The sequence below is a fragment of the Solanum dulcamara genome, chromosome 10, assembly GCF_947179165.1.
Source record: "Solanum dulcamara chromosome 10, daSolDulc1.2, whole genome shotgun sequence".
Taxonomy (NCBI): domain Eukaryota; kingdom Viridiplantae; phylum Streptophyta; class Magnoliopsida; order Solanales; family Solanaceae; genus Solanum; species Solanum dulcamara.
Window position 1 is genome coordinate 61542621 of NC_077246.1, and position 12230 is coordinate 61554850.

The following is a 12230-nucleotide window of genomic DNA, read 5'->3' on the forward strand; positions in this document are numbered from 1 at the left end:
TAAATAACTTATTTTTCGATCACGTGTTCAACCCTTAGTTTTAAGGGTATACATATACGGAAAGATTGACGTTAAGAATATATACAATCTTTAAAGTATAACAAAGAGTATTGACATACATTAAAACTTCTATAAATACATATGCTTGGGACCGGAAAAAATATTCATTTATTGAGATTATTAGTTTATCGATAAATGCATAAAATATTTATTTATTGATAAATAAATATTTATTATTTTAGAGAGTATTTTGCAGTATGCGCCATAAGAAAGAAAAAAAAATTGAATTAAGAATTTCAAAAGTTTAAATCTAGGAAACTAAAAAGTGTAGTCTTTGCATATTTCTTATTTAAATCTAGGAAAATTAAATAAATTTAGTGAAGTTTAATGTTTCTAATTGTATTCATGTATATAGAATATGAAGAGATTTTATGTTAACTATAAAAGGAAAAAGCTAGATGTTTAAAAATCATAATCCAAGTATAATGTTTTCTCATTATTTGAAAGACGTACAAAAATCATCTTTAACCAATAAAATAAGAAATACAATATGTGAGCATAAGAAAGAAAATCCAACTATTAACCAAAAAAATTTGCAAGAATGGGTGAAACAAAAGTTTGATTTGACTATTAGTCAATCAACAATATCGCACACTCTCAAAAGGTCGGCATAATATTTTTCAAATGAGATAAAAAATAGCGAGGCCAAGAGGTATAAACCTACAAAATACCCTGATTTAGAGAAAGTTTTGTATGAGTGATTTCTTCAAATGCAAGAGAAAATGAACATGTCAGGACAAATTATCCAAGGAAAAACAAAAGATCTTTTCCTGAAAACGTATGGTGAAACTATTCCAGAATTCAACTTCTCTTCTGGTTGGTTAGAACGTTTCAAGTCAAGATACGAAATAAAGTCTTACAGACGTTTTGGAAAAAGTGGTTCAGTTATCATGAACATTGAAAATGAATTGCCTAGCATACGGTCAAAACTAGATCAGTTTGAATTGAAGGATATTTATAATATGGATGAAATTGGACTATTTTACCGATTGAAAGCTGATCATTCACTTGCTATCAAGCAGCTTGAAGATCGCAAAAAAAACAAAGAGAGAATTACTCTTGCTCTCTGTTGAAATGGTGATGGATCTGACAAAGTACCATTGTGGATTATTGGTAAGTTTGCAAATCCTAGATACTTTAAAAATGTGAATATGAACAATCTTAATTGCATGTATAGATCCAACAAGAAAGCTTGGATGACTAACTTGGTTTTCCAAGAATATGTTGCTGGTTTGATAAGAGAATGAATGACATGAAGGTTTTGTTAATAGTAGACAATTGCCCAGCTCATCCAAAGATAGTTGAAAGACTAAGAAATGTAGAGTTATTTTTCTTACCTCCTAACACAATGTCTAAGATTCAACCATGTGATGATGGGATTATTCGAGATACAAAGCTCATTATCATCATCGTCTTTATTTCATCATCCTACAAGGCCTTGAAGTTGAAACACCAAATATTGAAAAAATTGATATTTTGAATGATATTAATTTTGCTAACTTGGCTTGAAATTTTGATGTGAAAGAAATAACAATTGCAAAATATTTTCGGCATTGCAAGATCTGATTGGAAGAAAATAATGTTTCTGAACCACAAGTTGGTGACTTAGATGAATGTATCCAAGAAGTTGGTGACTTAGATGAATGTATCCAAGAATTAAATGATCTCATCTCTAATTTAGCCTACAGAAATGTAATGGATACTGAACATCTTTTGAACTACCCTAACGAGAATGATATAGTTATAGAATCACCTACAGAGGAAGAGATTATTCAATCTGTAATGAATAATGATGATGATAATGATCCTGAACAAGATGATAGTAGTATTGTCCCACATGTATTGTCAAAGGAGACATTTCAAACAATGACTACATTATCAAACTATTTAGTACAACACGAACAAAATATTTTGGAAATTGTGTCCGCTCTTCAAAAAGTCAAGGATGAGATTAATTTTGATTTTGGTGGGAAGAAAAAACAATCAACTATAGAATCATATTTTAAAAAGAAATAGTTATTGGTCTATTATTATTGATTGATTAAATATATATAAATTCTTGATGTATTCTAGTAATTATTACTTTATATTTTTTTGGGCCTTTAATACTTTATTTTTAATTATCATCTAATGCATTTAACGAAAATATTACTTTAATATAATTGATCCAAATCAGAAAAAATATTCATTTAGGGAAATTATTATTTTATGGAATATTACTTTATGGAAGTTTTATCTTTTATGAGTATATTTGTCCCTTTTCCCATAAATAAATAAATAATTTTTCGGACACTGCAATTGTAGAATTTGCTATTCATTTTGATTTGGTGGAAAACACAAGGGAAAGTGTGGAGCTATTCGGAATTCCAGTAGAGATGGCTTCGCCGGCGAGTGTGGTACGGTGGCTGAACCCTAACTTTGTCAGTCATCAGTTTTGTTTGGGCAATTAGGCTTAGCAGCTGCAACTGGTTTCTTCTTCGTCGAAGGAAGCTTGTAGGAGCTCTTAGAGGGCATAATGTAACTTCATGTAAGGCATTGTTCATTTTTAGTTCATATGTTATAGCGGTTTTTGTGCAGAGAAAGGAAAAACTATCCATGCAAAAGAATGATGATTAGGAATGTAGGAATCGCTCTGTAAATCGCTCAATTTCCTCTCCTGAAATTATCTCTCTACTATTGGGTTTCCTTCAAATGTTCATTTTGTACTCAATGTTATGTCCGCCCGCAACATGTTTGATAAATTGCCTGAAAGAAATGTGGTTTCATTGGACTGCTTTAAGTTTTATCTGGCTACTCTCAAAATGGATATTCACTTAGGAGTCATTTGGTGCGAGGTATAAGGTGTATATAACCCCAGGATAAAATGTAGGATTATTTGATGGGATAAGTTATCCCATGTTGGTGAAATAACTTATTCCGAGATAACTTATCCTGAGATTGATTATCGTGGGATAACTTGTTTTCAACCAAATTACCCCTTACTGTGTTTGTTGCTATGCGTAGGGAAGGGGTGAGAGAAAATCAGTTTACATATAGAAGTGTCTTGAGGGCATGCACTAGTGTGGCATATGTTAATTTAGTAAAGCAAATACAAGGGTGCATTCACAAGAGTGGGCTGGTTGATTTTAATTCTAAATGGAGGATGCTTTTTGTGTTTTTGAGTCAATGGCAGAGAGAGATTTGGTTTCTTGGAATGTCATGATTTCTGGATATGCTTTTCGAGGTTACAACATTGATGCATTTCTACTGTTCCGTTGGATGGTCAGACAAGGTATACTCCCCAATTACTTCACATTGGAAAGTGTTCAGAAGATCAGGTTTGTGGCTTAGATTAAATACTTCATTAACAAAAATTAGAAAAGCTAAGGAAAAATCCATGTGCATGCTGGCTGTTGGTGCATCTGCCCTCTACTTTTGTTTAAGTTGTATCATTTGCATGCTTTAACTTCTGCAGGGACAAAAAGAAAGAGTTTGCGGAAAATTATGCTGCATATTATCCTTTTGCCGTTGATGTATTTTAATCTCAAAGAAAAATGGATTATATTGCTCGACTTGTGGAAGTTCTTGTCATTGAACACTCTGGGACACTTCAACACATTCTTGTACTGAATATTAAGGTACCGTTTAATTTAGCTTTAAGAAAATAAGTGATTTTCTTTTTTTTTTATCCATTGCTCTGACTGTCATTCATTGTGCCCCCCCCCCTTTCTTTTTAACTTGAGATTGAGGCACTTGAGCCGAGGGTCTTTCGGAATAAACCTCCCCAAACCCCACTTAGTGGAATTTCATTGGGTATGTTGTTTTTGTATTGTTCTGACTGTCATTAAGTTGGTCTGATAGTTAATTTAAAGATAGGTAATTTTTGTGCTAAAGATACACATGAAATGTGTTCGAGTCTCTTCAAAGTCAAAGTTATTCAACACCCAAATGGCTTTTGAATTACAAGACATTACTCACCTCCATGTAGGTTTCCAGTATAGGCGGCCATATAACCTCTATTAATAACAATACAGTAACTACATACCCAGTGTAATCCCACAATTAGGGTCTAACCTCTATTAATTACGATATAATGTAAAATAAAATAAAAAGAAACCAGCTTGGGAATACGTTCATAGTTGAAAGGCATTTTTAACCTTTCCATTACTTTTGGATTTTCCATGTCTCCAGAGTGTTCCCATTAACCACATTTCAGTCCTTTTCAGTTGTGAACTTATTCTCAAGCCATTGTTTTTAGCCCTATTCTCAGTCCTCCAGAAAAATGTTTGTTGGTATGAAAGCTTTTATTTCTTATGTTCATGTAATCATATAGTTTATTTTGTCCTGATGACCCATTTTGTATTCAAATATTCACTCATTTGAGTTGCTAAGATGCTGTTTTTGCCCTTCTTTTTCTTTATATTTTATAGGTACCATTATATCCTACTGCAATTTTTCAGTGTGAAACTGATGGTAAAGGAATGAATTTTGTCTTGTACTTTAAGCTTTCCGAAAGTTATGCAAAAGAATTTCCTTCTCATTTTCAAGAGAACATCAGAGTAAGTTCTAGACTTCTAGTTACCATGTCATTGGTTTCTTGTTTCTCTTTTAAACATTCTCTAGTTGTATACATCTGCTGTTGCTTCTTAACTACTTCATCATGTTTCTTCATGTTGTCTTTTTTATTATGCCTCTTGTAATATTTGTTTCTCTGTTGGTGTTTTCTTTTTTCACATTCTGTTAGTTTCTGTGTACATTCTTTTGTAGTATTGTGTTATGTACTGCTTGTTTCCAGTCATTATTTCATGGTTTATTCACCTCTTGTCTGTTTATTGGTAAACTATCACTGTCAGATTTCTTACTGAACAATCTTTTCCTACTCTTTCCTATGTAATGGATGATGAAGTTGAAAAAGTGTAGGCTTTTCCAATTGATGGTACTGTTACCTTTAGGGGAAGGTTGAAGATATTAGGTCATGTAGCAAATGTGGAGAACCTCCGGTAAGTGCAGCAGAGAGGAAGCTGTTCTTTCGCGTCCTCTACATGAGTTCTATAAGTTATGATTGCCAGATTTGGTTGTTAGATTTGAGTTTGAATTGGGCGAACAACTTATTTTTTATGTTTGTGTGGTCATTAGTATGAGTGCCATCTCTTCTTAGAATAGAATGCACACATCATTTTTATAGCTTACTGTGACGACCCGCCACGTCATCACGCCACATAAGCACCACGTAAGTGCCATATGGCACAAATTTGCCCATGTGGAAGCCTTAAATAGGAAAAAAGGCTAGTCCATAGTGGAAGGTTCTAGAGACATGTGGAGAATTCCCTTGGAAGACTTTAGAATTCCATCAATTTGCATGAAAAGTCCTTGGAATCTTCTAGTTGTCTAGAGTATTCTAGAAAGAAGACTTATTTGTAGATATAGAGGGACTTGTGTAGAAATTATTATTTGTACTTTAGCCCCTAGGGAGTAGTATAAATAGAAGTGGTCATTCATTTGTACACCAAGCAATCAAGCAACAAGCAATCTTCCTAAGCAATATACAAAGCCTTCTTCATAAAAGTTCTTTTGTCTTTCTTATAATCTAGCGTTCCCTTAGCGATCTAGTCTAAAAGGCTTACTTGAGCTTGCAAGATCGTGAAAGATTCATGAGTAAGTTGTCAAGTGTCGCACGGAGGTCTTAGTCGAAGTCTAAGTCCAATCTGTGACATTACGCTTCGTACCCGCTTAATCACTTATGCTTCTTACATGTCTTGCCCTGTCAATTTACTCAAATTGTCGAATCTGTGATTTAGTTTTGAAGATCAATGAAAATTTCGTACCTTTTCTGGAAAAATAATAATCAGTTTTTGGTTTAGCTATTTCTTTGAGACTTTGACCTTCTAACTTTAGCCTACTTTTAAGTCTCAATTTATTGTAGCTGATACCTTGTGGAATTAGTTGATGTGCGTGTAAGTTGACCCAAATATCATAGGTATAGCAATGCAACGTCTTTTTAAGGTTTCAGTACTGAAATTTTGGTCCTATTGTCTTCGAAATCACAGTGAGGAGCACTGGCAAGTATGAATCTGCAAGAACATGTTGGTGAATTTAATATGATCTTTTGTAGAGACGTCGTAGAAGTTTGGAAAATGTAAAAGAAGTGACTGGAGTTCAATTTTGTCGCTTAAATGAATTTTCTATTTACATTAAATTAAATGTTCTTGACACGCTAATTTTTTTGTAATTACTTTTCCCTAAATAAAAATACAATTAATATTTGTAAAATAAGTATTTGAAGTTTCCAATTATATTTCCCAAAACGTGTACTTATCCTTTTCTGTTTCCAATTTGGGAAAAATTGTCACATAATTCCTTTTTCTCATCAAATTAGGCTAGCCACTCACTAATCGTATTCGTAATAAATTTAGGTTTGCTAGTTATTTTATTTAGAAACTCACTATTCCTTTTCCTAATAAATTAGGATTTGCTAGTAATAGTATAAATAAACTTGAAGGGGCTACGTTTCCATTACTAAATATTGATTTCTCCTCTCAAGTTTTGCAATATGTCGCCAACAGGCTTTGTATGCCACAGCTGCTTCAAGCGCTCTATCATTAGTGTTAAACCAATTGCTTCTTCATATTCTTCTTCTTTACCCTATTTAACAACCATTCACTTTAATTTCAGTATAATAGAACAATTTTGGTATATACAACCAAATGATCTAGAATCCGTACTCGTGGATAGAACATGTGACGGTTCAATCGAGTCGACCCAAATCATTATTCATCATTCCGATACTAGGCTCTATCAAAGACTCGCTCGCGCTATATCAGAAGTGTGTATGCATTTTAAGGACGAGTTTGAAGATCAACATCATGCTTTAATTGAACGTACAATTCACAAGTTGCAAAGCATCATGACTGCAGAGATGTTGGAGGTATGTATGGATGTGACATTATTGATTGATCACGAAAGTGATGGTAGAATTTGGTTAGCATTGGAAGAATCATCGACCGATGGAATGGTGGCTGCTAGTAAATCATCAATAGAGTTGCTAGAGCCGATGGAAGCTGATGAAATAAATAGCAACGATGAGTGTTTGGTATGTCTAGATGAGATAGGGGAGGAAACTCAAGTACTGCGCTTGCCTTGTTCTCATATGTTTCATGGTGAGTGTATTACCAAGTGGTTAGAGAAGAGTCATTACTGCCCGCAATGAGATGCCCACAGATTAGACAAGACTACATGAAGGATCAACAATCTAATGCCAAAACAATTTTGTAGATGTCTTCTGCGGTTGATTATTGTGCTTCTATAACTAGGAGACCTATAATTAATTGATTATATAAGTTTGTGTTTTTCAAGTTTGTGTTACATACCTTTTATCAAGATCCAAGCCTCTTTTTAATTTTAGCTTTAATGTATGCAGTACTTCATTGGACCAAAAAAAAATGAATTAGTTATTAATTTTTATGGTATTTTATTTGGATGATTTCAAATTGTGTAATGAATTATATGGTTTGATATCTTGTGAAGTTTATAATGATTAGTTAGTTATTAGTTGGTAAATGCTGGTAGAAACTTGGAGATGTAAAAAGTTTCCTTTCGGAATTCAAATTAAAAATCTAGCATATTTATGGTATTTTTAATTTCAAGGAAATTTTCTAAAGAACATATTTACAATATATTAGTAAGGGTAATTAGGTATATTGTAATTTTTATATGAATGATGAATAAGTTAAAACAATTGTCTGAAGGTTAACTTAAAGATAGGTAATTTTTGTGCTAAAGATACACATGAAATGTGTTTGAGTCTCTTCAAAGCCAAAGTTATTTAACGCCCAAATAGCTTTTTTATTTTATTTTACATTATATTCTTTTTATTTTATTTTACATTATATTGTTATTTATGTACTCCTTGTTTTCCAGTCATTATTTCATGGTCTGTTTCTTGGTAAACTATCACAGTTAGATCTTTTACTGAAACAATCTTTTCCTACTCTTTCCTTATTGATCAGAGGGTAATGGATGATGAAGAGGAAAAAGTGAAGGCTTTCAGAATGGATGGTACTGTTCCCTTTAGGGAAAGGTTGAAGATATTAGGTCGTGTAGCAAATGTGGAGGACTTCCGGTTAAGTGCAGCAGAGAGGAAGCTTTGCAGTCGTACAATGAAAAAACTGTTCTTCACGTCCTCAACATGAGTTCTATAAGGTATGATTGCCAGATTTGGCTATTGTTAGATTTGGATGAACAACTTCTTTTTTTTTATGTTTGTGTGGGCATTAGTATGAGTGTCATCTCTTCTTAGAATAGAATGCACACATCGTCTCATTCGTTGTACTGATCTGTTTGTAGGGAGAAAATTATTTTGAGACTGATAGATATGCACAGTTTCAGTTACATCTCTAGGAAGGTTTGTGAAACATTCCTATATAGGCTAAAGCTATGTTCCTTGGATGTAGGCCTTACAAATTACAATACAGGTGAGTTTCTGTATCTGACCTCAAATTCTCTTCTTATCAAAATCAATTGTAATAATTATCTCACTTTTCAAATCAGGGTAAAAAAACTGAAGAATTTCTGGTGACAGCCTTTTTCATTCTGGCAATGATATGGTAGCACTTCTACCTACTGTCTGATACATGAAAATGATCCAGATCTTCCTTGTGATGTTTCATTCTACCTGGCTTTTCCGAAAGTAAGTTTTGGTAGTTGTAGTTTCAGCGTTCAGTGATGATGCAATGAAGCTATGAATAGGTATTCGTTCTTACCCGCTTATGCTTCTTAAATATAAGTTTTGGTATTATAGTTTCAGCGTGCAGTGATGATGCAATGAAGCTACGAAAGGTATTCGTTCTTACCCGCTTAATCGCTTATATGCTTCTTACATGTTTTGCCCTGTCAATTTTACTCAAGCTGTTGAGCCTGTGATTTAGTTTTGGAGATAAAATGAAAACTTTGTACCTTTTCTGTAAAAGATTTCAGTTTTTTTTGTAGCAATATCTTTGAGAGTTTGACCTTCTAACTTTAGCCTACTTTTAAGTCTAAAATTATTGTCACAAGTACCTTGTGGAATTAGTCGATGTGCGTGTAAGCTGACCCAGACCTTGCAGTAATAGCAATGCAGCGTCTTTTTAACGTCTTTTTGATCTTATTAGCTTGGAAGTCACAGTGAAGAGCACTGGTAATTATGAATCTGCAAGAACATGTTGGTGAATTTAATATGGAATACATGTAAAGGAAAACGAAAAGAAGCGACCAACCTCAATACGCTAAATTGTTGTAATTACTTTTCCCTAAATAAAAATACAATTAATATTTGTAAAAAAAAATAGGTATTTGAAGTTTCCAATTATATTTCCCAAAACGTCCTTTAAAAGAAAGGACCTTAGGAAGTATTTATACTTTTCTTAATAATAATGACGTGGGGAAAAATTGTTACGTAATTCCTTTTTCTCAATAAATTAGGCTTGCCACTCACCAATCAATCCTATTCCTAATAAATTTAGGTTTATTTTATTTAGAAACTCGCTAATCCTTTTCTTAATAAATATAGGTTTGCTAGTAATATTATATAGAAACTCAATAATCCTTTTCTTGATAAATTTAGTTTTGCTAGTAATATTATATAGAAACTCACTAATCCCATTCTTAATAAATTTAGTTTTGCTAGTAATATTATTTAGAAACTCACTAATCTTTTTCTAAATAAATTTAGGTTTGCTAGTAATATTATATAGAAACTCACTAATCCTATTCCTAATAAAATTTGGTTTGCTTGTAATATTATAAATACACTTGAAAGGTCCACTACGTTTCCATTAGTTAATATTGATTTCTCCTCTCAAGTTTTGCAATATGTTGCCAACAGGCTTTGTATGCCACAGATGCTTCAAGCGCTCTCTCATTAGCGTTAAACCAATTTCCAAACAAGAAAAATTGATTACTCCCCCAATTGCTTCTTCATATTCTTCTTCTTTACCCTATTTAACCATTCACTTTAATTTCAGTGTAATACAACAATTTTCGTATATACAACCCAATGATCTAGAATCCATATGCGTGGGTAGAACATGGGACGGTTCAACCAAGCCGACCCAAATCGTTATTCATCTTTCCGATACCAAGCTCTATCAGAGACTTGATTGCGCTATATCAGAAGTGTTAATGCTTTTTAAGGATGAGTTTGAAGATGAACATCATGCTATAATTGAACGTACAACTCACAAGTTGCAAGGAATGATGACTACAGGGATGTCAGAGGTATCTGCGAATGTGACATTACTGATTTATCACGAATGCGATGGTAGAATTTTGTTAGCATTGGAAGAATCATCCACGTATGGAATGGTGCCGGCTAGTAAATCATCAATACAGTTGCTAGAACCGATGGAAGCCGATGAAATAAATAGCAACGATGAGTGTATGGTATGTCTAGATGAGTTAGGGGAGGAAACTCAAGTACTGCGCTTGCCTTGCTCTCATATGTTTCATGCTGAGTGTATTATCAAGTGGTTGGAGAAGAGCCATTACTGCCCACTTTGCCGCTATGAGATGCCCACACATTAAACAAGACTACATGAAGGATCAACAATCTAATGCCAAAACAATTTTGTAGATGGCTTTTGCGGTAGATTATTGTTCTACTATCCCTAAGAGATGTATATTTAATCGATTAGACGTTGGTGTTCTTTGATGTAACGTGTTGCATACCTCTTATCAAGATCCAAGCCTTTCTTTTATTTTAGCTTTAATGTATGCAGTGAAGAAGTACCAAAATCAATTGAATTAGTTATTAATTTTGTCACCAATGTATCGCTTTTTGTAACAATTCCTTTATCCTATTTAGCATTAATATTTAAAAATTATAGCTTGACTAATTTACCCTTTTAATTAATTATTATTTTTGGAATATCTTTTCTATTACAAATTCTTTAAAAAAAGTACATTTTCTCTGTATATATAATTGGTTTCAAGTTCTTCTTCTTCATCCTTATGTTTTAATCGCTAGCCTTCAGTTTTAGCCCAAAGTTGTTGAAAAAATTAGAACGTTCTATTTCGAAATTGGATTCTTGAACCCACGTTGCCTGATTATTTAAGATCAGTTCATAATCGGAATCTATTAATTGGGTTGATGAAAAAAGTAGGAGTTTTGAAAAATGCAGCAAATTAATTTGGTGTATTTTGATGTTTGCTATTAAGAAAAAAGGGCACCATGACTATTAATTTTTGTCATATATTTGTGGGAATATTATGGTATTTTATTTGAATGATTTCAAATTGTGTATTGAGTCATATTGTATGATATTTGAATGATTCAAATTGTGTAATGAATAATAAAAAGGAAACATACAAAAGGGGCATCAGGATGAGCATAAACAATTTACTGAGGATGAATCACTGAATAATGCATTCCAAATGGTGGCACCAATGACTGTATGAACGACAGAGTAATTAGAAACTAAAATACCTTCTAAATTGCGTATATTGAGAAATGAGAAATCATATTATCCTATTCTTTGTATTGACTTGAAGTTATAAAGAACTCGAACAAGAAGAATAATATATTAAATAAAACGTCAAACCATTCAGAGAACAACAACAACATATCCGATGAAATTTCATTCGTAAAATCACTCAGAAAGTATAGGGCAAATAACAATGCCTAAATATATCAATCAAATAGGTCACTCAAAACACATTAGATGTAACTTTACAACTTCTATTTCCAAAACCCTTTAATATACAATGACTTTCCAAATGTTAAATACTCATTATTTTGATTGGTAGAATGCTAAGAATTTACTTTCTTTCGCGTTGGCAAGAGTTTGAAAGGGGAATGGAGATTCCGATTGTGGGTGCATTTTATACATATACAAATTCACTTTTTTCATATGAAGAAAAAAAGATAAACTATTTAAACCCATTTGTATTTTCATAGAAAATTGACCAAAGCCTTAAAAATTATTTTTGAAAACTTACCTAAAATATCAAATCTTGAAGCCCCATGCATGATACACCAAAGCTACCGTCTTCATATACGAACGTATATATGTATATCGATTCTCTATTATGCTTTGATGATCAACCAAAAATTAGGAATTTACTATCCGAACTCTCTCCGATTCAGGTAAAAATGAATGGTTAAAGATGAGAATGCTTAAAAGTTTTCATTTCTAAAGCAGCACGTCTATGTCCTATTA

General features: G+C 32.8%; 3 protein-coding genes across 3 annotated transcripts; all 3 read left to right on the plus strand.

Annotated features, from left to right (window-relative positions):
• Nucleotides 1-788: 788 nt before the first annotated feature.
• Nucleotides 789-1133, plus strand: LOC129869852 (CENP-B homolog protein 2-like). The gene has a single exon (XM_055944443.1). It carries the CDS (start codon nt 789-791, stop codon nt 1131-1133), a length of 345 nt encoding a protein of 114 aa, XP_055800418.1.
• Nucleotides 1134-6440: 5307 nt separating this feature from the next.
• On the plus strand, nt 6441-7477 carry LOC129871198 (probable E3 ubiquitin-protein ligase ZFP1). Its single transcript, XM_055946081.1, has one exon. The coding sequence runs from the start codon at nt 6590-6592 to the stop codon at nt 7244-7246; it is 657 nt and encodes a 218-aa protein (XP_055802056.1). The 5' UTR covers nt 6441-6589; the 3' UTR covers nt 7247-7477.
• A 2257-nt stretch (nt 7478-9734) lies between these two features.
• On the plus strand, nt 9735-10838 carry LOC129871197 (RING-H2 finger protein ATL66-like). Its single transcript, XM_055946080.1, has one exon. The coding sequence runs from the start codon at nt 9886-9888 to the stop codon at nt 10594-10596; it is 711 nt and encodes a 236-aa protein (XP_055802055.1). The 5' UTR covers nt 9735-9885; the 3' UTR covers nt 10597-10838.
• The last annotated feature ends 1392 nt before the right edge of the window (nt 10839-12230 follow it).